The following is a 25697-nucleotide window of genomic DNA, read 5'->3' on the forward strand; positions in this document are numbered from 1 at the left end:
CAATAGCATTCCTTGGTAACAGTAAAACAATGATGGTGACACCCATACAAGGGCAACAAAAAGCTTAATTTTCGCAGCATAGAAACCAATGGATTCCCACGGTCCATATTTTTTACAGTCAATGACTCTTACCCTACCCTGAACTTCACTGAAGCTATGCCTGAAACAACCCCATCTTCTAAACCCCAGGCCCCATCCCAAGCCAGACACCCTGAAAATAGGCACTCTCATCCTCAAGCCCCCTCCCCTATCCCTGGATATAGCCTTGGATGGGTGGACCCCCAGCCCGGGGGACCCCCAGCCCCCCCTGTGCGCCAGCTGCCCTCTGTCCCCTGTCCCCCTGACGGCCCCCCCTATAGCCCCACCCCTTCCTCATCCCTGCTGTCTGTCATGCTGTCACCCAATGGTAATGTGGGATTGAGTGGAGGGAGGGAGGACAGATTGATTGGAGATGGGGATTGGGGGTTTCTTCCGGGGTGGGGAGGGGTAATGCAATCACTTGAGGAGATAGATCACTGCTTTCTCAGCGGTGGGGTCGAAACAGACCCTTGCGGGGGCCTGTAACTCCGGGAGCATTACACATGGAACCAAATGGACCCTGACGGTAGGGGTGGGCTATATGGAAAAATACAATATCACGATATTTTTCCAAGCTGTATCACGATACACAATCTTATCATGATTCTTTTAACATTAACAGTACAACCACCTACATACAGTTCAAGGTAACAAAAACTAAAAGAAAAGGCGGTTCTCAAAGTGGGGTCCAGGCCTCCAGGGACTCTCTGGGTTCCTTTTGTGAGGTCTAAATTTGACCCTTACAAGTATGTAACTCTGACAGTATACAAATGAAACCAAATGGACCCGTTAAGGGTCCATTTGGTTTCATTTGGTTTCATTTGTATACTGTCAGAGGCAGAGCAGAGGAAAGGGAAGACCTTAACATTTTAAAGTTTGAGAACTAATGATTTAGACCAAAATGCATTCTGCATTGAATCTCTGTATTAACAATTCACCAGGATTTTCAATAAGGCTCCCTCATTGTATCACGATATATACGACAACTCTGAAAACGGCATATCGTGGAGACATTGTATCGTTTCAATGATATTTATCACCATATCGTCCACCCCTACCTTACGGGTCCATTTGTACGCTCTCGGAGTGACGTAAACACTGAGGATTTGGGTCCTAAATCTCTCAAATTGGGGTTTTGTCCATGGCCTGCAGGTGCATATCAAACCGGACTGGGGGGGTCCTTGGAATGAGACCCCAGGTTGAGGAACGGATAATACACTTAAAGGAGAGAGATAAAGGCAGACTCAGCATCACATGCTGCTGGAGGCGGAGGTGGGCTGGTTGGGGGGGGGGGGGGGGGCTGAGATGTAAAACCTCTGTGGAAAAAGTGCAAAGGGAAGAAAAATTCACTTGATCTTCAAGCGTAAAAGAGCGAGCATGGGAGATGACTTTTCCCATGACCCGCGCTTCTTTTTTGTGCGTGTGTTTGAATATCAAACGTTCAAAGCTCCTCTTCGCTCGAACCGGAGCTTAGGCTAGGCCTTTATAAGGTGTTTTTTTGCGGCGGTGGCTTTCTTTCCGTGCGTAAACACAAACACGACCGGTTGGGGACGATGAAGAAGAGGCCACGACGACACGCGCACCAGGGAAACGACAAAACAACAAACCAACCGACCAACCAATGACCGGGGCCTTTTTTTTCAAGGGTTTTCCGCTGTCTAGTAATTGTTCTCTCAGTGAAAGGTTGTGTGCGTGCGTGCGTCCTCTGTGCGTGGCTGTGCGTGCGTGTGTCTGTTTCCCCCGGAGGCTTTTAGTGTGTAATTAAAGTGGTGGCAGCATGCGCGCGGGGAGGGAGGGAGGGAGGGTGCGGGGGGAGGGTGTGGGGAAGGGGGGATCTTTTGGTTTGTGCACACACACAGTGCTTCCTGTAACAATGACGTGCTTTGCTCTTTGTAGTAGCTGACTGCGCTGTGACCCCAGCCAGGCGTGCACACACGTGCACGCACACACACACACACACAGGAGACCAGAGGGAACACTGAATGAGAGAGATAGTATGGGTGTAGGGAGGGAGGGAGGGGGGAGAGAGAGAGAGAGGGCGTCTGCTCTAATGTGTCGGCCCACGTGGAGCTAGCGGTAACCATGACAACCCCCAAGACGCGGCTGGCTTTTCTTTTCTTTTTTCTCTTTTTTTTTTTATTAAGCTCACAATGCGTTGCGACGCTTGTAGATCGGCTATTTCCATATATTTTTTAAAGTGTTTGAAAATATATGAACGTTTTTCAACATGATAACGATTATGACAAAATAATTGCGATTATGTCAAATAATTGCTAATAGATGATTATGTAATAGTTGTTGTGACAGGCCTACTCGCAGTGTCTCAATTCTCCAATTTGACTATATGGGATGAGTGCTCCTCACAAGTATAGTAGGTCTAATACAAGCACACACAGACAGACACAGACACAGATACACACACACACACACACACACACACACACACACACACACACACACACACACACACACACACACACACACACACAGACAGAGTGGGTCAGGGAGAGTGTGTGACTGCGCGCTGAACCCTGGCACCCTCCGCCTCGCTGCCAGCGGTCCAGATCGCGTTACACAGCTTGGCCGGCGGAGAGGAGAGGGTCACATACATTCCAGATAGGTTTCGTTTTTTATCTCTTGAAGAAGGGGCCGATAAGGCCGAACGCCATCCACTCGCTGCCCACCCGCCTGCCCACCCGCCCGCCACCTCCCGTTCCGCTCGCCGTTTCCTCCTGGAAGGAAGGAAGGAGGGGGAGATCGTTCTCTGGACGATCTTGTTCCCCCCCCCCCTCGCCTGCCCGCCCGCCCGTCCGTCCGCTGGCTTGGCAGACTAATGGCCCTGGCTGCCTTGATTGATTCAGTGAAGTAATCTGCAAATGGAATACATTAAGAGAAGAGGAGATGACTCAGACGGAATGGAACAGAACAGACTCACACACGTGCATGCACAGGAACCCAACCAAACATTACAGCCTCCACCCATGCATCTGCCTGTCTGGACCATATACCAGTGTGTGTGTGTATATAGCGCTCAATATTTGTCACTTTTTTTTGTTGTTGACCACGTCGGTATCAGTGGTTATGCGGCCCGATGTGTCCTGATTTAAACCACTTTTAAACCCCATAACGAGTCCCTCAGGGCTCTTATCCCATTTTAGACCTGAGGCCACTTTTAAGGAAACTAAAATGGCACGAATGTTTTCTTGTCATAGCTTGTTGATCTGCTATTTTCTTCAGTACAATATGGATGCTGGGATTTGAACCACTTTCTTTTTTTTTTTTTTTTTTAAGATTTGTTTTTGGGATTATATGCCTTTATTGATAGGACAGACTGACAGGAAATGGGGGGAGAGATGGGGAGTGACACACTGCAAAGGTCGTCCGGATCGGGAATCAAACCAGCGACACCGCCATGCATCCATGCCTATGTGGCAATGCCTATGTGGTATGCGCCTAGACCAGCGCCTGGACCATTTCAAAAAAATAATTTTGAAGGGTTTTGAAGAGTGGAAGGTAAATGTTCCCGGATAGCAACTTTAATCCAAGCTAACGTTTTTTCAAATTGATTTGAAAACATTGCACTTTTTGGATAAAACATCAGTAAATTGATGGTCTAGGACCGAGAGTTATGGGGGTCCTTTTGTTTTAGTTATCAATTGGTTTCATACATTGCCCACACAAATAACAACAAAAGACCAAGAAATAGAATGACAAGTAAACCCACCTACCCACCCCTCCCAGGACCAACAATGACTCGAAAGTGCAAAGTTCAGTTATGGGGTCCTTGAAATTAAACAAACGTTTTTGGGTTTGATTTTTCGCTACAAAAACATGACTGCATGACTTCAGCCATCCTTTCCCTCATTTATAGTGGAATAAAGTTGGGATTATAAAGACATTTTTACAATCTGCTCCTAACACAAATCCAACCCAAACATTTATATATAAACATTTATCGCTGCAAATTGAATCCAAATAATCTAATCTTGTTTTCTTTTTTTCTACGTTAAATCACAGTTAAATTCTGGTTCTTGCAAGCTACAGACTCTGAAGTTCCATGTTATAGGGAGTGCTGGGGAGCACAAAATGGCCGCCGTACAGAGAAACATGGTGCTATACACACACACACACAGCTGCAGTCTCTCTCTCCCTCTCTCACTGCCTGCACAACATAAACAGGCCTCGCTGTCTCGTGTGTGCACGGGAAGACGCACGTAGCAGTGTGTTTGTGTGCATGCTTGCCATATCGGACTTTGTATTATTTTAATGTAATTAGTGCACCCCCCACCCCACCCCATAACTTCCTCACACGCACACACACACACACGCGCGCGCGCACACGTTTTACGTAGGGTTACGAACATGATCATTTTAAATCCCAACTCTAAAGCTACAGTTATACTTGGATACACAACGGAAAGAGCCGATCTATAAGCTCACAACGTGTCGCTCTGGAACATGTGAGTTTATAGATATTGAGTATTTCCTCCAAATCTTCCAATACTTGTTACATTAACAACTTGAACCCTAGTGTCCATATTATGAGAACTTTAGCCAAAAATAGCAGATCTACAAGTGCTTGTAGATCGGCTATTTTCGGCAATAAAGCTTTGGTGTAGAGGGGGAAAAGAGCAGACTAAGTACAGAGTGAAAGGTCAAGTTTATTAAGTATTGACAGTTCAAGTGGTTAAATATCTGAAAACACAAATTGACATGAATCCAAAATACACTGATGATTGTGCTGTCAAACAATTAAACAATATGGAATTATTAACAGGTTGTGGGGGTCCCTGCTTCATCTCTCTCTCTCAACTAAGGGGTCCTTGACCTGAAAACGTTGAAGACCCCTGATCTAATCCTAACCCCAATCTTTTCCCCAATAATAACGACAACAATGTCTCTTGTAAGCACCAGGAAAATGGATCTTCACACTGTCTTTTTATCATATTCTGCTCTACTTGTGGGCTCATTGGTCTCTGCAAGTATTGTAATTCACGTGCACGTGCGCGCGCGCACACACACACACACACACACACACACACACACACACACACACACACACACACACACACACACACACACACACACACACACAGTGGGTTCCATCATAGCCATTCCATCTCTCTCTCTCTCTCTTCCCTCTCTGATCATAGTCATCCTCTGTCATTTGCCTTCTGTGATAACTGGAGGAAGTTGAATAGCAAGAGCTACACCCCCTCTCTGCTGCCCCTCTCTCTCTCTCTCTCTCTCTCTCTCTCTCTCTCTCTCTCTCTCTCTCTCTCTCTCTCTCTCTCTCTCTCTCTCTCTCTGAGCAGTGTGAGTGTGCAGTCAGCAGAACTGGCTTCAGCTCGCTGGTGCTGTGCAGTATTGAGCTGGGAAAAATCAATGACTGCAGAGTGGGAGTAGGCAGGACTGTGTGTGTGTGTGTGTTTGTGTGTGTGTGTGTGTGTGTGTGTACTTGTGAGAGACAAAATGTCCCCGCAAGTATAGTACAACTTGAGCATTTTCCTGGTTCCTCACAAGATAAATGCTTGTTCTTAATGCTAGTGATGGGTTTAGAATTAGGAATGTTCCCGGGTGTGGAGGTTATGGTTAGAATCCGACCGTTGGACGTCAAGTCTAGGGGGTCCAGGTTGTGTTTATGCCCGATTTATACTTCGATCCGTCATGGTGGTGTCCATTCACCGGTGAATAGCAGAGCTTGTAGATCTGCTATTTGTCAACTATTTGTCATCTGTAGGGATGGGGCAATATGAAAACGTCATCTCACGATTATTGTGACCAAAGAGATTGCGATTTACGATATTATCGCGATGATCTAAAATATCCCCAACAGCCATTATCCTCATTTAGGCTATTTTTCGTCAAAGAGATTTTGGTAGAGTGATTTTTCTTTTCATGTGGTTTGATCCCAGTACATAAAGGAGGATCATTTCACGATAAATCTAAATCGCCACAACATGATTATTGTATAATAACATTTATCGTTCCATCCCCATCTATCTCAGGCTCTTTTCAATGTTGTCGGTGGATTATGAAAGTCCTCTCAAATATAGTTATACAAACCTGTGTGTGTGTGTGTGTGTGTGTGTGTGTGTGTGTGTGTGTGTGTGTGTGTGTGTGTGTGTGTGTGTGTGTGTGTGTGTGTGTGTGTGTGTGTGTGTGTGTGTGTGTGTGTGTGTGTGTGTGTGTGTGTGTGTGTGTGTGTGTGTGTGTGTGTGTACTTGTGAGAGACAAAATGTCCCCGCAAGTATAGTACAACTTGAGCATTTTCCTGGTTCCTCACAAGATAAATGCTTGTTTTTAATGCTAGTGATGGGTTTAGAATTAGGAATGTTCCCGGGTGTGGAGGTTATGGTTAGAATCCGACCGTTGGACGTCAAGTCTAGGGGGTCCAGGTTGTGTTTATGCCCGATTTATACTTGGATCCGTCATGGTGGTGTCCATTCACCGGTGAATAGCAGAGCTTGTAGATCTGCTATTTGTCAACTATTTGTCATCTGTAGGGATGGGGCAATATGAAAACGTCATCTCACGATTATTGTGACCAAAGAGATTGCGATTTACGATATTATCACGATGATCAAAAATATCCCCAACAGCCATTATCCTCATTTAGGCTATTTTTCGTCAAAGAGATTTGGTAGAGTGGTTTTTATTTTCATGTGATTTGATCCCAGCACATAAAGGAGGATCATTTCACGATAAATCTAAATCGCCACAATATGATTATTGTATAATAACATTTATCGTTCCATCCCTGTCTATCTCAGGCTCTTTTCAATGTTGTCGGTGGATTATGAAAGTCCTCTCAAATATAGTTATACAAACCTGTGTGTGTGTGTGTGTGTGTGTGTGTGTGTGTGTGTGTGTGTGTGTGTGTGTGTGTGTGTGTGTGTGTGTGTGTGTGTGTGTGTGTGTGTGTGTGTGTGTGTGTGTGTGTGTGTGTGTGTGTGTGTGTGTGCACGTGCCGTGCATGGAGTTTGTGCCTCTCCAGGCTGAGGGTGCTTGTCAGCTCTCAGATATTTACAGAATGTTAAGAGCTCCCGTTCTGTACCATGGCTGCTGCACACTAATGGAGCAGTCTACTGTACTTTACTGTACTGTACTGTACCTCCTTGCTGGCTTGCTGCCTCTGGAAAGGCCAGGACCACTGTGGTTTAACATGCCATGATGGGACAACAGAAATAACAAATCATTTCTCTGTTGACTAGAAATTGAGGTGATCCATTGTACAGTGAAGAGGCTCAGGTGGAGCTCTTTTAACCCATTTAGGCCTAGAATTATTGAATGCTCTAACTATTGAAAGATAACAGATATACAAGCTCACAGCTTGTAGAGCTTGTAGATCTGCTATGTTTGCAGGTCTTTGAATATATCTTTTTAAAAGCGAACATTTGTAACTCAAATATTTGCTTCTGGGTGGTCCCTGGAACAACATATTTTTTAGATGGGGGGTCTGCGGCACATCACCAAACCAAGTAGGCTACTGTTTTCTTTTTTCTTCTTGACTTCTTTTTTTTTAATCAATTTCCTGTTGATTAGGCTATTTTTATTAGGAAGAAAACTCAGACTGGATCCACGGTTCTGGATCTGATGTAATCTTATTCAAGTAAAATCAACAGGAAGTTGTACGTCTTTATTAAAGAATGAAAAATAAAAACAATAACTGTTCTGGGTTTACTGTCAGAATCACCTTTGTTTGTGTTTGTTGACTTGCTAAAAGAGCTCCTCTAGAGCGGTTTTGCCATGGAATGTAAGTGAATGAGGAGCAGATTTTGAATGATCAATTTATAGTCAATGGAGAAATATATTTTTGATTAATTGCCCACTACAGAACCAAAACATCTACAAACGTGGTCTTATTGGTACTTCAGCCCTGCCTACGGAACTCAACCGTCACCTCGTCCCTGCAGCAAGGCTGGCGTGCCAATAACCATGATAATGCACACCATCTTGTGTCATATTGCTTAAATATACTGTATAATATAATAGGAGTTCTATCGCCATGGTTCTCCCGGGCTGACTCCCTGCTGTAATGAGAACTCCCAGGCATAATGTCCAATCAGGCCTTGACCTTTTGACCCCTGCAGTCCAGTCAAGTGGTCTGGCGCAGGGAGGGAGGGTTCGCCTGTGTGTGTGTGTGTGCGTGCGTTTGAATGTGTCCGAGACGCACACAAGCGCTGTGGTCTGTGAAGCATGGTGTGTCGGAGGCGAGCAGCAGCAGAGAGGCTGCATTGTGGCAGCGTTGGGTCAGGCCTCGCAGCGGAGCGGAGCGGGTCGACCCTTCTATCAGATGACTGGTCTTGTGATGTCTGTGCTCTGCTGCCTGGGGGCTGGAGGAGGGGGGGGAGGGGGGGGGAGGGGTCAGCTGACCATGCGGGGGCTGGCGGGCTGGCTGGCTGGCTTCCATGGTTGATGTGTCTGAGCAGGAATGCCGCCACGCTTTCTTGCTTAAATTCGCTGTTTTCGGGTGGAAGCCTTGTATGTCCAAAAAAAAAAAGGTTTGTTTTGTGTGGAGGGTATGTGCGTGATATCATCATCATCATCATCATACCTGGAAGTTGTGCCTACTGAGTGGCAAAAAAAACGACTTTCTGGCCATACATCCAAACAGAAAAGTCATATATGATTGCATTGCATTAACCCATTTAGGCCTAGAATTAGAAGGATTCAAAAGACACTTATAGCTCGCAGCGCGGCACTCGGTGCTGCGCTGTGAGCTTGTATATCTGCTATTTTTCAATAGTTAAAGCATAAAATAATGATACACAAAATGTGTACCCGTTCTGAATGGGTTAAACAACGTTAAACTCGCTTTGCCATTCACTCTTGCCGCTCGATTTGCCATTCACTTTATGCACTTTATGCACCCTCTATTGGTGATTTTGAAAACGATTGAAGATGGTGAAAACAGCAGATCTACAAGCACACAACGCCTCGCGGCGCGAGGCGTTGTGTGCTTGTAGATCTGCTGTTTTCACTGGTTTTGTGCGACGGTCTTGTATGGTGAAGCGGGGCTTTTCTTTTCGGAAAAAAAAAAAAAACTATGGAGATTCTGCCCGACAGCGACTGTTTTCTTCTCTTTTTTTTTTCTCTTCTTGGGTCAGCGCTCTCCTAACCCCAAATCATCCCCTTTTCTCTCCTCTCAGTCCGTCTGTCTGTCTGTCTGACTCAATTCAATTCAAAGGAGCTTTATTGGCATAAGAAAACATCTCTCCCTCTCTCTCTCTGTCTCTATCTCCCTCTTTCGCTGTGTTCTGTGGCTTTTCTGTCTCCCAGACGCTCTCTCCCTATGTCTAGCTGTGTCTCTTTATCTCTGTCTTTCTCTCTCTCTCTGTTGCTGTGTTCTGTGGCCTCTCTCTCTCTCTCTCTCTCTCTCTCTCTCTCTCTCTCTCTCTCTCTCTCTCTCTCTCTCTGTATATTTATCTCTCTGTCACTCAACTCGCTGTGCTGTGTCTGTGGCCCCTCCCATCCCCAGTCATCTCCCAGATTGGTTCCCTCGTGTTTTCCATAGCGACACACATCTCTCTCTCTGTGTGTGTGTGTGTGTGTGTGTGTGTGTGTGTGTGTGTGTGTGTGTGTGTGTGTGTGTGTGTGTGTGTGTGTGTGTGTGTGTGTGTGTGTGTGTGTGTGTGTGTGTGTGTGTGTGTGTGTGTGTGTGTGTGTGCAGGTCGGCGGGGCTCTGTGCTGCCAGTCGACAGGGAGATGAGGGGAGGGGTGTGTGGATGCGGCGGGGGGGGAGGGTAGGTTGTCTGAATCAGCGTTCTCCTCCTGTCGCTCCCTCTGGGGTTCCTTCATCAGGTCATGTCCCAAAAATAGCAACGGGCGCCGTTTCAAGTGCAAAAAAAAAAAGAAAAAGGAGAAAGAAAAAAACGCCTGCTTTCGGGGGGCTGCAGCCAGCCATGCTGCCTGGCTGTGTGAGAGTTCTATGGGAATAGTTGGCCACCTTCCAATAACCCCCCCCCCCCTCCATCCCCCCTCCATCCCCCCTCCCTCTGATCCTCCTCCTCCCCCCTTCATTTTTTAACCCCCTTTCTCCTGCGATGTGATTGGCAGCTGAGCGTGCATGGCTGAGCGAGCAAGCACATGGGCGCCACGTGATTTGGCTGCCCGGTGTGTAAACACGTTTACCTTCCTAAAGAGAAAACATGTATGAGGTAGGGCATTCACGAATAGTGATTTTTAGTATTCTAATTATTCAACCTCAAAGTATTCGAATAGTCGAATATTCGACAGGACTGGCCAAGTAAGCAAGAGGCAGACATTATGAAAATAGCAGATCTACATGTAGATTTGCTATTTTCGCAATATTTATCTGCGGAACCGAGTGCTTGTCAAGGTGGGGGTCGCCAGTTCAAATATGTTTATTTTGGGGGTCACGGCCTAAAAAGGTTTGAGAACCCCTGGTATAGAGCATTAACAAATTCATCCACCAGGGGCATTGACAACTCATTCTTATGACTTCCTATCTAGCCAAGCTTTATAAACTATATATTTTTAAAGAGAAAACAATATAAAGATAAGTGAATATTCGACTTCGGTGAACAACGTTCAATATTCGAATATTTGGTGAATGCCCTAGTATGAGGTGAATTGATCATACTGCAGCGTAACACTAAAGCGTCTAAAGTAGTAGATCTATAAGTTCAGCTTTTATATCTGCTACCTTTACTATTTTTGAATTTTAATCCCGAAAGTAACAGTTTTAGACATCCGACAGAGAATATATACTATGTGTGTGTATGTTTTGTTTTGTTTATTTTTTGGCACCCCACGTCTAATCTCATGCACATACCTACCGCTATGTGGACCTACCAATGTGTTACCACGTTCTACAGAACAGAATATTGTGTAAAAGTCAATTTTCTTGAAACTTTCATATATTTTTTTGAAACCTATATTATTATTATGATTATATTCCAGAATAGATACATTGCACTTTCAGTGAATTATTCCAAACCTTTTTTTTTGTTAAAAAATTTAATTTGTCTGGCATACAGCTCATGAATATCAAAAGTCCATATTTCAAAATATTACAATATTACACGAGACCACTCAAAACAAGGATTTATAATAGAGAAATGTCAACCTTCTGAAGTTGCTTGAAGTCCAGTGGGAAGTTCCTGAATCAGTTGGGCTGCTATGGCATCTGCAATGCTTTATATATATATACGGTATATATATATATATATATATATATATATATATATATATATATATATATATATTTTTTTTTTTTTTTTTTAGATTGATCTGCGTGTGTATATATGTAGATATCTGCTATAGCTTATTTTTTGTTAGATCTTCTTCCTGCCTGCTCTCTCTCTCTCTGTCTGTCTGCTTGCCTCCCTGTCTGCCTTGATGCCTTGCTCGTTGGCACGGCCAGTGACAACTAAGCACACACCCTCTCCTGGGCTGGGTACCGGCGTCTCCACATGGCACCATCTCTGTGTGAGGCTCTGCCGCCAATTACTCCTTAACGGTCCTCTCCCCAGACGACTGCAGTCGTGTTTTGTTTTCATCCTGCCACCGTCCCGCCTGCGTGAGAAAAGCCCAGAGCCTCCGCTGAGATAGATGACACACAGACCCTTATTAATAATGTGACGCTGCTGCCTGCCGGCGTAGCCTGTTTGTTTATCCCGGGGTTCTGCGCCGCGTGCACCCCCTCCCCCCCTCCCCTCCACTCCACAGTACGATCAAAGCGTCCCGCATTAATCGCACAGGATTGATGACCTGCTTTAGGGGCCTTTTGTCTCGTCTGAGCGATGGGGGCAGTTTCGTTCCTGTCGCGTTGAAACCGAAACTGTTTTTCCCGCCCACGGATGGAGACTTCGTTTCGTCTCCAGCTCAGCGATACTTGGTATCGGTGTTAATTTTGTTGACTAAGACTAAAAGACTTAAGATGTTTGATATTGAGGACTAAATAATTTCAGAAGACTAGTCTAAGACTAAGACTAAATAGTGTGCTATTCAGACTGAGGCTGACTGGTGTCGCTTTTCTTGTGAGCTTTATGCCGCCGCTTCTCAAAAGTGGGGTCCGTGGACCCCCTTGAGGGAGGAGGCAGGTTTCCAGGGCGCTCCAGCAACTTGAGGAACAATTGAAACACTTTAGTTGATCTACATTCTCCCAACGTGTCCCATCGTGACAAGTTGTGCACCTGTAGATTGACACATCTTCTCTTATGGGTGTCCCATGTTGGCATGTCTTCTCTGTCGGATGGAAAGTGAAACCTCATTGTGTTCAAATCTCAAATGTGTTACTTTTCAGGATTTCAAAATCAAGAATGGCGCATCTGCTAGTTTGATTCAGTTTTGTGACACTGTAGTATGATCAAGTAAGATGTTAATTTAACCCCCAAACAATTAAAATGTGGACATAAGAGATATCTGCCCGACAGCGACTATCAATTTGGGGGGTCCTTGACATGAAACAAGAGCCAACTGATTCATACGTTCTTGGCGTGCCTGGTGCTTATCCTGTCTGAATTCAATTCTATTCAAAGCAAAAGCCATTATTTTCATGAGAAAACATATGTTTACATTGCCAAAGCAGAAGCGTACACAATACAATACAATCAAAACAAAATATGTACAAGTGAAACGGTCTTCACGTATCAAGGTTACATGCAGACAGTGCAGCCAGGGATATACTGTACACATGATTAGTAGTCTTTAAGGTGTTTGTGTTCCATTCGATATCCTTCTCCTGTCACAGCAGCTGACAAATCTTGCTGCTGTGTTTGCACATTGTTGTACTTCACCCAGAAGATATGGGAGTTTTTTTTAATCATTAGTCATGTTTTCTAACTCTCCTCTCCAGGGGTGTCGCACCAAATTCTGGGCCCTGGGTACAAGGATTCACTGTGGGCCCCCCATGAATGTTGTTCTTAGGGGGAGGGGGTGTAACCCATTTAGACTGGGATCGCATTATTAACTATTGCTTTAACTACTGAAAAATAGCAGATACACAAGCTCACAGCACGGCACCGAGTGCTGCGCTGCAAGCTTTTTTTGAAAAACCTATGTTTCTGTGTCAGTGGTGCTCAAACCTTTTCATGTGAAGGACCCCCAAAATGATGTGTATTTGGCCACAGAACCCCATCTCAACATATTGAGTTCCAGGGACCCCCCAGAAGCAAATGTTCGCTTAAAAAAATAAATACATTCAAAGATTTGTACACATTTTCACGACTTTTCAAGATCTACAAGCTTGCAGCGCGGCACTCGGTGCCGCGCTGTGAGCTTGTATATCTGCTATTTTTCGATAGCTAAAGTATAAAATAATTAAGGGCCCTAGTAACTCAGTCCCACTTTTCCCCCCTTGTGACGCCCCTGGTCATGTTTTCTAACTCTCCTCTCTCTCTGTCTCTCTCCTGTGCCTCCAGGACCTGTCTGGCTCCATCGATGACCTGCCCACGGGCACGGAGGGCGCCCTGAGCCCAGGCGTCAGCACCTCGGGGGTGTCCAGCAGCCAGGGCGAGCAGAGCAACCCCGCGCAGTCGCCCTTCTCGCCCCACACCTCGCCCCACCTGTCGGGCATCCGCGGGCCCTCGCCCTCGCCCGTGGGCTCCCCCGCCAGCGTCACGGGGCCCCCCTCCCGCACGGGCCCCCTCTCCCCTGCTGCCGTGCCAGGTAAGAAGGAACCCACCATTGAACGATTGCTTTATTAGTCAGAAGTGTAAACGGCACGTGCTGCAGTAAGACATTAAGGCTTAAAGGAGTAGTTCACCCCCAAAATGACTTTTTTTCTATTGATTACTCATGCTATGGAGAGTAGAGTTCAATAATAACGAAACGGGTCCCCATCCGGAATCAATGGGGGTAAATTTACTCGAATCAAATTTTTGTCTTAGGAATGCGACAAAGTAACTAAAAATATTATTGAACTCTACTCTCCATAGCATGAGTAATCAATAGAAAAAAAGTCATTTTGGGGGTGAACTACTCCTTTAAAAGGATGTCACAAAAAAGTCCTGGGGACTTGTTTCCATTGTGGTCCTAAGTATTCAATTCCTCACCATAGCATAACAAAAAATATGCATGTCATCAACAATTAAAAACACAAGAGTCCACAAAGTCCACCCGACAGAGTTGATATACTATCATACACCAGTGTTTATCAAACTTTCAAATGTCAAGGTCTCCCCTTAACTCTGACAGTGTAAAACGGGTTCATTTGGTTCCATTTGTACACTGTCAGAGTTACAGATTTGATTTGTATAGTTCAATTTAGACCCCTTTAAAGGAACCCACAGAGTCCCTGGAATCCACTTTGAGAACCACTGTCTTACACTATTACATTTTCTATTATTGTTATTGTTACTACTTGCATTATTCTCGTATGTCCCTCTTAGGCCTCTCTCAATTCAATTCATAAGGTTATATTGGCATGAAAAAACATACATTAGGGAACACAAATTGTGTTTTCTCAGAACTGTTACAAATCTAACTTATAAAACCATAAGAATTGTGAATTTGCTTGCACAATTGCATTTGAATAATTGGCCTATTTACCGCATAGAAAAGGTTTATGCACAAATAGCAATTGTTTTTCAAAAGTGTTTAGGTTAATATTTTTGTATGTACAGTGTTTCTACAAATTTAGATTTATTTTTTCCCCAAAAGTGTTTAAAGGTAATTGCTATGTTTTAGATTTTCTTTTTTCTAGATGTCCCTCTCTCTCGCACCATTATGACTTATGCTCAGCATTAAAACGTGAAATGGAACAGATTAGGTTTAGAATGTGTTCTTAGACGGACAGTGCCAACGTCCTGGTGTTGATCATCCGCAGGTAATCAGATGCCTCCCAGGCCGCCCAGCGTCCAATCAGACGGCCTCATGCACTCGTCCATGAACCAATCAGCCATGGGTCAGGACCGAGGTGAGTACACCAACTCCCACACAGATGGTGGCAGCACCTGATGCTTGGAAAAAGAGGTTGACGTGTGTGTGTGTGTGTGTGTGTGTGTGTGTGTGTGTGTGTGTGTGTGTGTGTGTGTGTGTGAGACTGTGTGTGACCTTCCCTCTTCAGGCAGTTACTTTGAAGCAGAAGTTTGTTCTTATTCAGATATTTGAAATAGTAAAGAGATCAGGGCACTTGGTTCGAGTATTCTATCTTGTCGTTTAGCCACGTGAACCGCAAATATCCGATCTACAAGCTAATGGCGACACGTGATCTGCTAGATCCGGATATCTTTGGTGAAGATACATGGTGCAGATAGGAGAGAAAGAGGGGGCCTAGTATTGACCACAGGCGTCGAAGTATAATGTTTAAATGAAGGACAAAACACACAACAGACAACTTTTTGAAATGTAAATACTGGTCCATATCTAAGCAACAATAGCAGTTTCTCCTTTCATATCTAAAAAGCTGACCTGTGGAGGAAGTGTTAAATCTAACCGAATGTCCGCATGCTGACATCACTGATACTAAACAGTGTCGCCACCATGGTAACAGCCGCATGCTGAAACGATGCCCAAATGTGGCTGACATCACTGACTGACATCACTGATACTAAACAGTGACCACATTTGGAGATGACTTCGTGACTGACAAATCTGATACACAGAACACCATATATGGGCATAAATGGTTGACACAGTGCCCACATTTTTAGATGACTCTGATACGTCATCAAACGTATCAGATCATCAAATCCTACTATCCTACGAGCCGATACTTTCACCTCGGTACACAACACAACCACGGGCAAGACTAGTAGACGGGTTTTTTGACTTTTTTATGCTTAGCTTTTTCTCTGCCATTTTAAACATAGCTGTAGTAAGCAGCTGCCAAATTGTCCTTACCTTTTAGCGTGGGCACGCGCACGCATCGTGCACAATCTGTGCGCGACTCATCTAGTAGACGTGTAGACTCGGTGACAAGCTTTCGAATACAAAAAACCCCATTGAAAAAGACATATCCGTTGCCACGCTGTATCTCTGCTTATCAGCCAGTGTTTACATGAAAAAGCATTGAAAAAAGCCAACTGTGCGCTATGGTAACACGTGGACACGTTCGCGCACAAAACGCACGATATGTGCGGGGATCATAATCCAGGCGTGTAGAGACTGGATCAAAGTTTCCAAACGCAAAAATCCGATTGAAAAACAAGCGTTCCATCGCCTGGTAGCTTCCACTTCTGTTACACAGTAAACCAATGGAGGCGGGACTATGGCCCAGGCTCAGACTGGATACGGAAAGCTGGATCCGGTCCAGACCGGAAATGACCGGATACAGTTAGGGGGGCGGGCCTAAAGAGCCAGAATCAGCGAAAATCTGCGCTAATACTTTTAATCCTTTCATAATGATTACAGCTAATTAAACTTTACGGGCTCTACGGGCATGGCAGCGCGGTACAGCGGGAAATCTACGGTCTCTACGGGGATCGCGAGGTATGAGTTAGTATGCACATGTCTAATTGCTGTGTCCTCCGCTCCCTCAGTGTACATGCGGAACCCCCAGATGCCACCTTACGGCTCCCCGGGTCAGCCTGGCTCCGCCTTATCTCCACGCCAGTCCTCGGGAGGCCAGATGCATGCTGGGATGGCTCCCTACCCTCAGAACAACTCCATGGGCAACTACGGCCCCCAGGGGGCGCAGTACGGCCCGCAAGGTGAGAGACGTAGGGGGGAAGTTACTTGGGACCATTAATATATTATTATTATTATTATTACTAATTTTTGAAATAATAATTTACAGTATTACTTGGTATCAAAAGTAACAAGTTAAATTGCATGCAGTCTTAAAAAGAACAGATCTACAGGCTGTGTCAGTGTGTTGTATTGCAACATGTTGATAGCTTGTAGATCTGTTCTTTTTTTACCCTGCATGTGACAACCTCTTACTATGGAGTGAGTGCACATGATGTATTAGCAGAGTTTGTCTCGGTCAAAAAGAAATCAAGTTCATTGTAATTTAGTCACTCTGCTTTACTTGGATTAATACGTAATATTATTACCGTTTGGCAGTTGTAATTGGCACTAGTTTGGCACTAGTCATTACTGGGGGATTACCCCTTTCTCTCCCATATTATGTTGTTTTGTCGATTCATTCCTCCCCACACACGTGTATTGTCACTGCTGCTGTATCCCTGCTGGCTCACCTGCCAGTGAGGAGCCCCCACCGGGAGCACGTAGGAATACTTTCAGTGACAATTATCACCCTCCCCTGGACACAGGCCAATAGGCTCGATGTACAGCAGACATATTGAAGAGAAGTTGTCTTTTCTCACTTCCTTCAAAGGTTTTACCAATGATACTAACAAAGCCTCTGTTCCATTTCATGTAGCACAGTTGTTCTCAAACCTTTTTTTTTAAGGACCCCCATAACTCAGAGTGTACAAATGGACCCATAAGGGTCCATTTGGTTCCATTTGTACGCTCTCAGAGTTGCACACCTTAAACCCCCAAGGAACCATGAGGGTCCCTGAACCACACTTTGAGACCCCCTGGTGTAGCAGAGTGTTTCCAGTGAGCCAACATGCACAATATCAGCAGCCCGACTCTGTTTGACCAGAATGGAACAGAGCCTTCATTAATGTTATTGGTAACACCTGTGAAGTGGATCCGAACCCCCAGCTTCTGTGTTGGGGAAAGTAATAATATTACAGCAATATGTCCCTTAGTAACTACGGTAGTTTATTATAACTCTGGTGCAGGGTTGCAGTTGAAAGACGGCTCCACAACAAAACAACATCCACCGTAAAATAACATTCGTAGCGCGCTCTGCTCCGCCGTGCTCTTCGTCTCTCAGCGTTCGGAATTATACAAACATATTTCTTGCTTTTGAATGAATTAACAGATGTTGTTGTGTGACGGTGGCAAGAGTTCCACTGCCAGGCCCAGATTTAGAGAGGCTTTGAAGATGGCTTTCTTTTTTCACCCTCTTTATGTATATTTATGAAAGATTTTCACTTTGAAGTCGAAGTCGAGGAGAGTGTTTTGCAGGCTTTGAAGACGGTCGACGCTAATAGTCATCAGAGCCAAACTACATGGCTGGTCCCAGACAAAAACCCAGCCTTTTCGAGGATGCTTGTCAGAACAGGAAGTGTGTACTGTAGGTAAATTTGGAGCCGGAGCGCTGGAAACCCTCATCCAATTTGGTGGTGCTGATTGTTCGTGCCGAGATTGTAGCGACAGTTACATTACTTGGTTTATTATGCACTGAATTGTGTTTTGAGTTGTAGCAAAAACAGGGCTGATAATGCAGACCCTGCTATGGGTTTATTTATATGCCACTTTAAAACAGAAGACGTGATTTCCCCCAACACATTTTTACTTCACAAGTGTTTTTCCCCCCTACGTTTTCTTATTTTTCTTCTTACCGTTCCTACAAAAAAAATCCTCTGGCTGGAGAGTGGAGGTGCGCGCGTGTGACACACACACACACAGCTTTGCTGCGTGTCTCGCTGACCGTTTTTAAGAGAAAAGAAGAGCTTAAAGTAAACACAACTTTACTAGTGTTCCGTGTTGATAGCCTATATTACCTCTATGGTTTATAGCCGATCTGCAAACTCTGCGACGAGTTGTGACTGATGCATGCAGTATGAAAGAGAGGCGGCACGTCTATAATGTGAGCTTGTAGATTGAATGTTTTCGACAGAGCTCGAGTGAGTGAGAGAGAGAGAGAGAGAGAGCGAGCCTGTCTCCATCTGGAGCTGCTGCTCACTGGACCTCCAACGTGCAGCCGCGAGGGCCAGTCAGATATGTATCCGTCCTGCTAAGCTCATTTATCGGCCACAAACGTTTTCATGCCATGGACCTCCAATATTTACAAGCGACTTCGGCACTAGCCGTTAAGAAAGTATGTATGAATAATGAACTCCCCCCGAACTTAAATATTTCGGGTCGGGGAGCCCTCCCGAACCGAAATTAGTTAGGCTCCTTATTAGACTGTGAATCGACCCTAACGTTTCTTCGTATCTCATCCTCTGTCCCCTACAGGTTACCCCAGACAGGCGGGCTACAGCGGCATGCCCAACGCCAACTACAGTGGCGGGGGTCCGGGCATGGCGGGCTCCATGAACCCCGGCATGCCTGGTCAGGGTGGCGGGGGCGGGCCCCCGTATGGGGGCATGCCCCCCGGCAGGATGGGCCCCGGGCAGATGGCCCCGCGCGGGCCCTTCGTCCCCGGCATGGGCCCCAACATGGCGGGCATGGTGCCGCCGCAGGTGGCGTCCGGGATGTGCCCGCCTCCGGGCATGAACCGCAAGGAAGGAGGCCCCCCCATGCACCACGGACCCTCCAACTCCATACACACCAGGTGGGTGGCGTAAGGCACTGTTTACCAAGCAGTCGGTACCCGATTGTTGGTCGCAGACCAATTTTGTGGGGGGGGGGGATCGTGAGTGAATATCCCTCTCCTTTTTCATACATTAAAACGAAATTCAAACCATTTTCCCAACGGATTTCATGAAGACAATTTTAACAATTAGAATAAATTCCATACATTCCACAAATTTAACTTTTAAGTGGATGTGAAAATAGCCGATCTGAGCTTGTAGATCTGCTATTTTCACTAGTTTGGTTCGCGGGATAGATGTAAAATTTCTCTTTTGGGTTCTCTCTCTGACTTTACGAGTATTTGTTTTAGTTTTTATCACGCCTACTTTTTCTTTGCGGTGCAAACCGGATGCGCTTCTTTTTGAGCAGATCGGCACCGTATTCAATTTTGATTAAATGAAATAAAACATATCTCTGGAATCTCGGGCGTGACGTCCTGTACCAACGAGAATATCTCGGGGAATCTCGGGTTGGGGCAGTAAATGAGTTAATCTAATTTCCGATTCTCAATAACTTTAGAATCAATTCGTCAGATTTCTCCCCCCATCCCTACACGACGCGGGACCCGCTAGACTCCGTAAGAGTATCGATAGGCCCACAAAATCGCTTTGATTTCCGGGTGTCAATAACTTTGGAACCAGGTACGTTTTAGGACCCCCCCCCCCCAGCCCTGATGAACAGCCAGCCAGCCTCTGTCAGGGTCTCTCAACGAGACACCGGGGAGCCGTTACGCGTCAAGGGTCATTCACCCACGGTCGCTCATAGAATGGAGCTAAGACTCTCTGGAGTCTGGAGAGTTCTGCTTTCATTTCATTGTAGAATTGTGTGTGTGTGTGTGTGTGTGTGTGTGTGTGTGTGTGTGTGTGTGTGTGTGTGTGTGTGTGTGTGTGTGTGTGTGCGCGTGTGCGCGACTGACCCTGAAAAATGCTCGTCTGCCTCGCGTAGGCAGGCTGCGTCATGGTCTGTTTTTTTGCCCGAACGCGCGACACATTACTGGCTGGGGGGATATTGAAAGTGGAAAACTCGAGGGAGATTGAGAGAGACGGAGAGGGAGAAAGAGATAAAAGTAGAGCGATAGAGAGAAAAACAAGCTCTTTAGATGAGTGACTCACATGGTTTTCGAAGATACTTGTTCAGCTTGCGCTTGGCAGTGTGCGGAAACATACTGGGGAGGATGGGACTCATCCTCCCTGTGTGGAATGTAAGCTGTGTGGCCAATGAACAGAACACAACAGAAGGTGAAAGGGAGGCATTTTCTTTAATGGCAAAAACCTCTAAGAATTGGGGAGATACAGAAACACATTTTCCCCCACACGGTTTTCTGTTTTTAATGCTAACACAACCTATATGTCTTGTCTGTTGAACCTACTGTAGTTGTGTCTGGTGTGATCATGTAAACATTTTGTCGAAAATATCCTCACTATAATCTGTTTTCAATGAAGATATTTAGCATAGTGATATCACACTAATTGTGTATCTGTTCTTGAGGTAATTGTTTGTCCTCCCCAGATCACAAAGACTAATTTGACTGTTGGGACACACACATAAGTCAGTGTGTCCAAAAACATGGTTACTGCGCTTTGGCATTGTACTAGGCAGGCACGATATTTCCATTGAGTGACATTTGAACTGAAAGCCCATATTGTGACTTGATGATGGTTTTGTCTGTGTTGTCCAGGCCTCCAGGCTATCCCAACATGTCCCATGGGATGGGAGGAGGCTCTCCGTACGGGCCGGGCATGAACAGCATGCAGGGCATGATGAACCAGGGGGCACCCGGCCCCGGACCCTTCCCCATGGGCGCTAACATACCAAATAACACCCCAGGTGAGTGAAACAACCCCTATGGGCGCTAGCATACCAAATAACACCCCAGGGGAGTGAAACAACCCCCATGGGCGCTAGCATACCAAATGACACCCCAGGTATGGAGCTAATTTGACAAATAAATATGGCCTCAAAAGACCACGCTAGCCCTTTTAGTTTCAGTTCAGGTGTTACCGATATGACATTGTGCACGTTCTAACCCTGCCCCTCTTGGCTCTGTCCCCCCGACAGGCATGTCTCCCAGTCCGGAGTTCGGCATGGACAAGATGGCCCCCGCCCAGAAGATGAACAACAAGGTGGACGGCCCGCCCAAACCTGAATCCAAAAAGGTACAGTCCAAAAAGGTACAGTGAAACAAAACAAGAGCGTACAAATGGAACCAAATGGACCCTCATGGGTCCATTTGGTTCCATTTGTACACTTTCTGAGTTATATGGGCATCCTTGAAATGGTTCTCTTTTCGGTAGTCGGTATTCCCGCCTTTCCTGTTCTGGGGTCCGTATCTCATTCATAGCTTCATTTGATTGGCTCGGCAGTATTTGAACCGTTCATAAAGTGTTTTCCCGTTCAAATCCGCTACTGGTATCTAGGTGTAAAAACCTAAATACCTCATTCGCTGCTGCAGTTCAATGGAGCGACCTGTATCGCGGGGAATACATTTGCAGGTCTTTCAGTCCGTGTGTATCAAAAAAGCACCTCGGTTAAGGCTAGACCCCCCCGCAGAAGCATGTGATTGGCAATGAGGAGGTGCTGAAAGGCGCTTCTGTGCTTTTTTGATACACTACGAGGGCACAGGGAGACATCAAAGAGTTTGCCAAGTTGGTGGGCATCAAATGAGTTAAAAACAGATTACCGGTACATGGCAGGTGAAAAAACTACTATACTGTAGAAGTATAGTACATGACAACATTGATGGAAAGACAAGTTTGAGAACCACTGCTCTTAACCTTCGGACCCCTTCTAACCCCTCCCCCCATGTTAGAAGTCGAGCTCGTCCACCACCACCAACGAGAAGATCACACGGCTGTACGAGCTGGGCCCGGAGCCGGAGAGGAAGATGTGGGTGGACCGCTACCTGGCCTTCGCTGAGGAGAAGGCCATGGGCATGAACAACCTGCCGGCCGTGGGACGCAAGCCCCTCGACCTCTTCAGGCTCTACGTGTCCGTCAAGGAGATCGGTGGCCTCACGCAGGTCTGTGGGAACAGCACTTTTGCTTTTTGCTTTTTTCTTTTCTTCTTTTTTTTTGGCCAATGCGTTGGTTATTATTTGATGTTTTTGATTGATCGCCATACCAGTATTTTTGGGCAATTGGCATAAAGTACAGAAGTCCTAACATAGGATACGTCTCTTAATTAGGGTTGGGTACCGAAGTCGGTACTTTTAATGGTATCGACCGAATCACGTCGGTACTACCGAGTATCGATTGAATTAAAAACGAACGGTACCAAGTTTCGGTACTCTTGAACGCACCCGTGGCCGGTCGCATCCGTAACAACATTGAATTGCTTAGTAAACTTGCGTAGTTGCGTTACTGTGAAAATGGCCCACAACTGAAAACATCCGACAATAGCCAACGATGTTATTATGATGATCCAACGTCTATGATCTCCGGCTGTGACACTGTGTGAGCATCGATCGTCACATCTCCCCAGTCCCCACGCTAACGCTGTGGACCAGAGCTACTCTCCCCATAGCCTCTCCCCCTCCGCTCGCTGCTCTGTCTTCAGGCAGCAAAGGACTGTCACCCTTTCCGTGAAAGCCTTTTTCTGTGTCGTATTAAAAAAAAGAATACAGTCCCGGGAGAGATGTGTAGTATGGTACATGTGTCTTTAGTTCCGACCGTCTAGAAAAAGTAATTGATCGGTTGAAACAAACTTTTTAAGCATGTTTGTGTTTGTTTCGCCAGCACAGCCACCCTGCCTCTGTAACTCCATGCTGCCGCTGCGCGTTCATGTATGCAGTAGACGCGAACGCGCATTCACGTTCAATGTAGTTGCATTCAACAGCGCAAATTGTTGATGTGAGGTTTAAGAATAAAGAGAAGCAAGGTCTTATTGTCACTAGCTACTCTAGTCTACAGGGACAAGAAGCAAGATGCAATGTTGTGATTGAGGTGATAATAATAATAAGAAAAACTAAGATAAGGTACTGTAGGCTAAGATGATGATGATGATAATAAATAACAATAATAATAAAAAATAAAAAACGTCAACAGTATAGCCATAGAATAGCTGTATAAAGAATGTGTTCTATTGCAGACAAACACTTGTATATAAAATAGCAGCCATAGTAGCAGTAATAGTAGTTCCATCAACTACAGTAAGCCTACTACTATACTTGACATGACAATGGCTGAACCACTGTAGAGGGCCTTAATAACCTATTGTGGTGTGTAAAATAGCCTATAGAAAAAAGTTAATAAGGGTAATAAGGGTAATAATAAAAATAAGAATAAAAAAGTATCGAAAACGGTATCGAAAAAGGTATCGTATCGATTCCCAGGTATCGAAAAAGGTATCGTATCGATTCAGAGGTGAACGATACCCATCCCTACTCTTAATACACCCTAATGACAGTGTATCACTTCCAATTTCACTTTTCTATCCTGTGTCCCGTTTGAGTTCTCTCTCCTTGGTAAATGTCCAGGTTGTAACTAAAGAGCTGGAGAGGCCGCTATTATTGAACAAACACACTATAGCAAGGGGGTCTTCATTGTTTTTCTGGGACAAGGACCACTTGTAGCAGATTAAACATTTTTTTATAGATTTCATAGATGACTTCATACACTTGTTTGACAGTAGCTAGCATCAGTGTACATTTGTGTTTTGGTAAAGTGCATTTTCAGACAACTTAAACCCTCAATACTTACTTTTTTCTACTTCAACTTCTGCCAACAATGCCTATAATGTAAAAAAAAGTTGGATGAAACGGTACTATCACAATATAGAGCTATTTATTAAATAGTATAATTACGTACATCATGACTCATTGTCCCTCCCTTTTGCTCCTCCTCCTCCAGGTGAACAAGAACAAGAAGTGGAGAGAGCTGTCCACCAACCTGAACGTGGGCACGTCCAGCAGCGCCGCCAGCTCCCTGAAGAAGCAGTACATCCAGTGTCTGTACGCCTTCGAGTGCAAGATCGAGCGCGGCGAGGACCCGCCGCCCGACTTCTTCAACACGGACGCCAACAAGAAGAACCAGCCCAAGGTCCAGCCTCCAAGCCCAGGTGAGCGTCAGAGTGGAGTCTACTTTTTTTTATCTGCCGGTACATTTATGCCGTACATCATGGGTATTCAACTGGCGGCCCGCGGGCCAAATGCGGCCCGCGGGGACCTTCCTTGTGGCCCCTGGAGCAATTTTGAAAAAAAAAAAAAATCCAAAATCGTTAATGAACGTTATAGGTATGGTTTGCGCGATATGAAACGTGAGCTTCATTTTACCATAATCACAGTAGGCTAATCCCTAATCCTATTCCATCATATTCAAGTGAAGTGACTCCAGTCAGAGCACTGCAGCAGAGTGGAGTGTGTGTGTGTCTGCGACCCACCTGATCCTCGTTGAGCATCGTTAAAGCATCAAAGAAGGCAATTGTGTGTGCAGACTGTGCACTGTTAATAAGGTCGACATCAATGCCAGGTTGGCCATCACTAGTGTGATGTAGTTAGCGCTAGGTTTTACCAAGAAAGCTTGTTTACAGTTGTCAACTTGTTGAACAGAAATTAAGCACATTAACATGAAAAGTATTCTACTTGAAAAGTATTCTGCTTTGCAATGTGGTTTGATGAAAATGTGGTTGTTTGTGAAAATGTAGTGAAAATGTGGTCGTGCCGTTGGGGGGGGGGGGGGGGCCTTAGTGCGGCCCCCGGCCCCTTGGGTTTCTGTCAATGTGGCCCCCTGGACAATTTAGTTGAATACCCCTGCCGTACATAATATGGAATAGACTGCACTCCTTCCCAAACACTGGGTTGGGACTCATTTGTGGGTCGCAGTGACACATTTATGGGTCCCTATTTTCTTTTTCTTTTTTTTCTTTCCTGTTTTTGTTTTTGATGATTTCAAAAAAACATTCAAAGAACATTCCCAAAGAAAGCAACAATTGTCATGGATCAATAAAAGAAAAATCTAAGAAATTACGTAAATTAGAAAACGAATGGTTGAGAAGTAGTGGAAATAGCCGATCTACAACGCGGCGCGATGCATTGAGAACTTGTAGATCTGCGATTTTCACGTTGTTTTAGTTTGGGTCCTAATTTCTCTTGTGGATCTTGAGCTAAAAAGTTTGGGAACCACTGGATTAGAGTGCTGCAGTCGCCAAGGCTGAAGTCTTCAATGGAAGCATGTTGTGGACCGAAAATAGCCGAACGACAAGGTCACAGCGTGTCTGCAATGTATTGTGACCTTGTAGATGGGCTATTTTTGGTTATGAAGTTATTTTAAGAGCATTTGAAGTGGTCAGAGGGAGGGTGATATTTGTCACCACACGTAATCATACGGACTGGGGCG

At 45.3% G+C, this 25697-nt stretch overlaps 2 protein-coding genes across 5 annotated transcripts in view; both read left to right on the forward strand.

Annotated features, from left to right (window-relative positions):
* The window catches only part of LOC308292879 (GTPase IMAP family member 8-like), a gene marked incomplete at both ends in the record, with an annotated part of 407153 nt that overhangs the window by 147884 nt on the left and 233572 nt on the right, over positions 1-25697 (forward strand). The gene's annotated exons all lie outside the window — the stretch shown is intronic.
* The window catches only part of arid1ab (AT-rich interactive domain 1Ab), a 131775-nt gene that overhangs the window by 78244 nt on the left and 27834 nt on the right, over positions 1-25697 (forward strand). For 2 of the 4 annotated variants that reach the window (XM_080735904.1, XM_080735905.1), the window contains exons 5-12: positions 13467-13713; positions 14873-14962; positions 16527-16697; positions 19027-19345; positions 21044-21192; positions 21424-21536; positions 22175-22384; positions 24213-24420. In XM_080735904.1, coding sequence (XP_080592030.1) covers positions 13467-13713; positions 14873-14962; positions 16527-16697; positions 19027-19345; positions 21044-21192; positions 21424-21536; positions 22175-22384; positions 24213-24420 — 1507 coding nt within the window. The remainder of the gene's footprint in view (positions 1-13466; positions 13714-14872; positions 14963-16526; positions 16698-19026; positions 19346-21043; positions 21193-21423; positions 21537-22174; positions 22385-24212; positions 24421-25697) is intronic. The other 2 variants (XM_080735906.1, XM_080735907.1) reach the window with 1 other exon arrangement.

Source organism: Nannobrachium achirus (genome assembly GCF_963921795.1).
Source record: "Nannobrachium achirus genome assembly, chromosome: 10".
Classification (NCBI taxonomy): Eukaryota; Metazoa; Chordata; class Actinopteri; order Myctophiformes; family Myctophidae; genus Nannobrachium; species Nannobrachium achirus.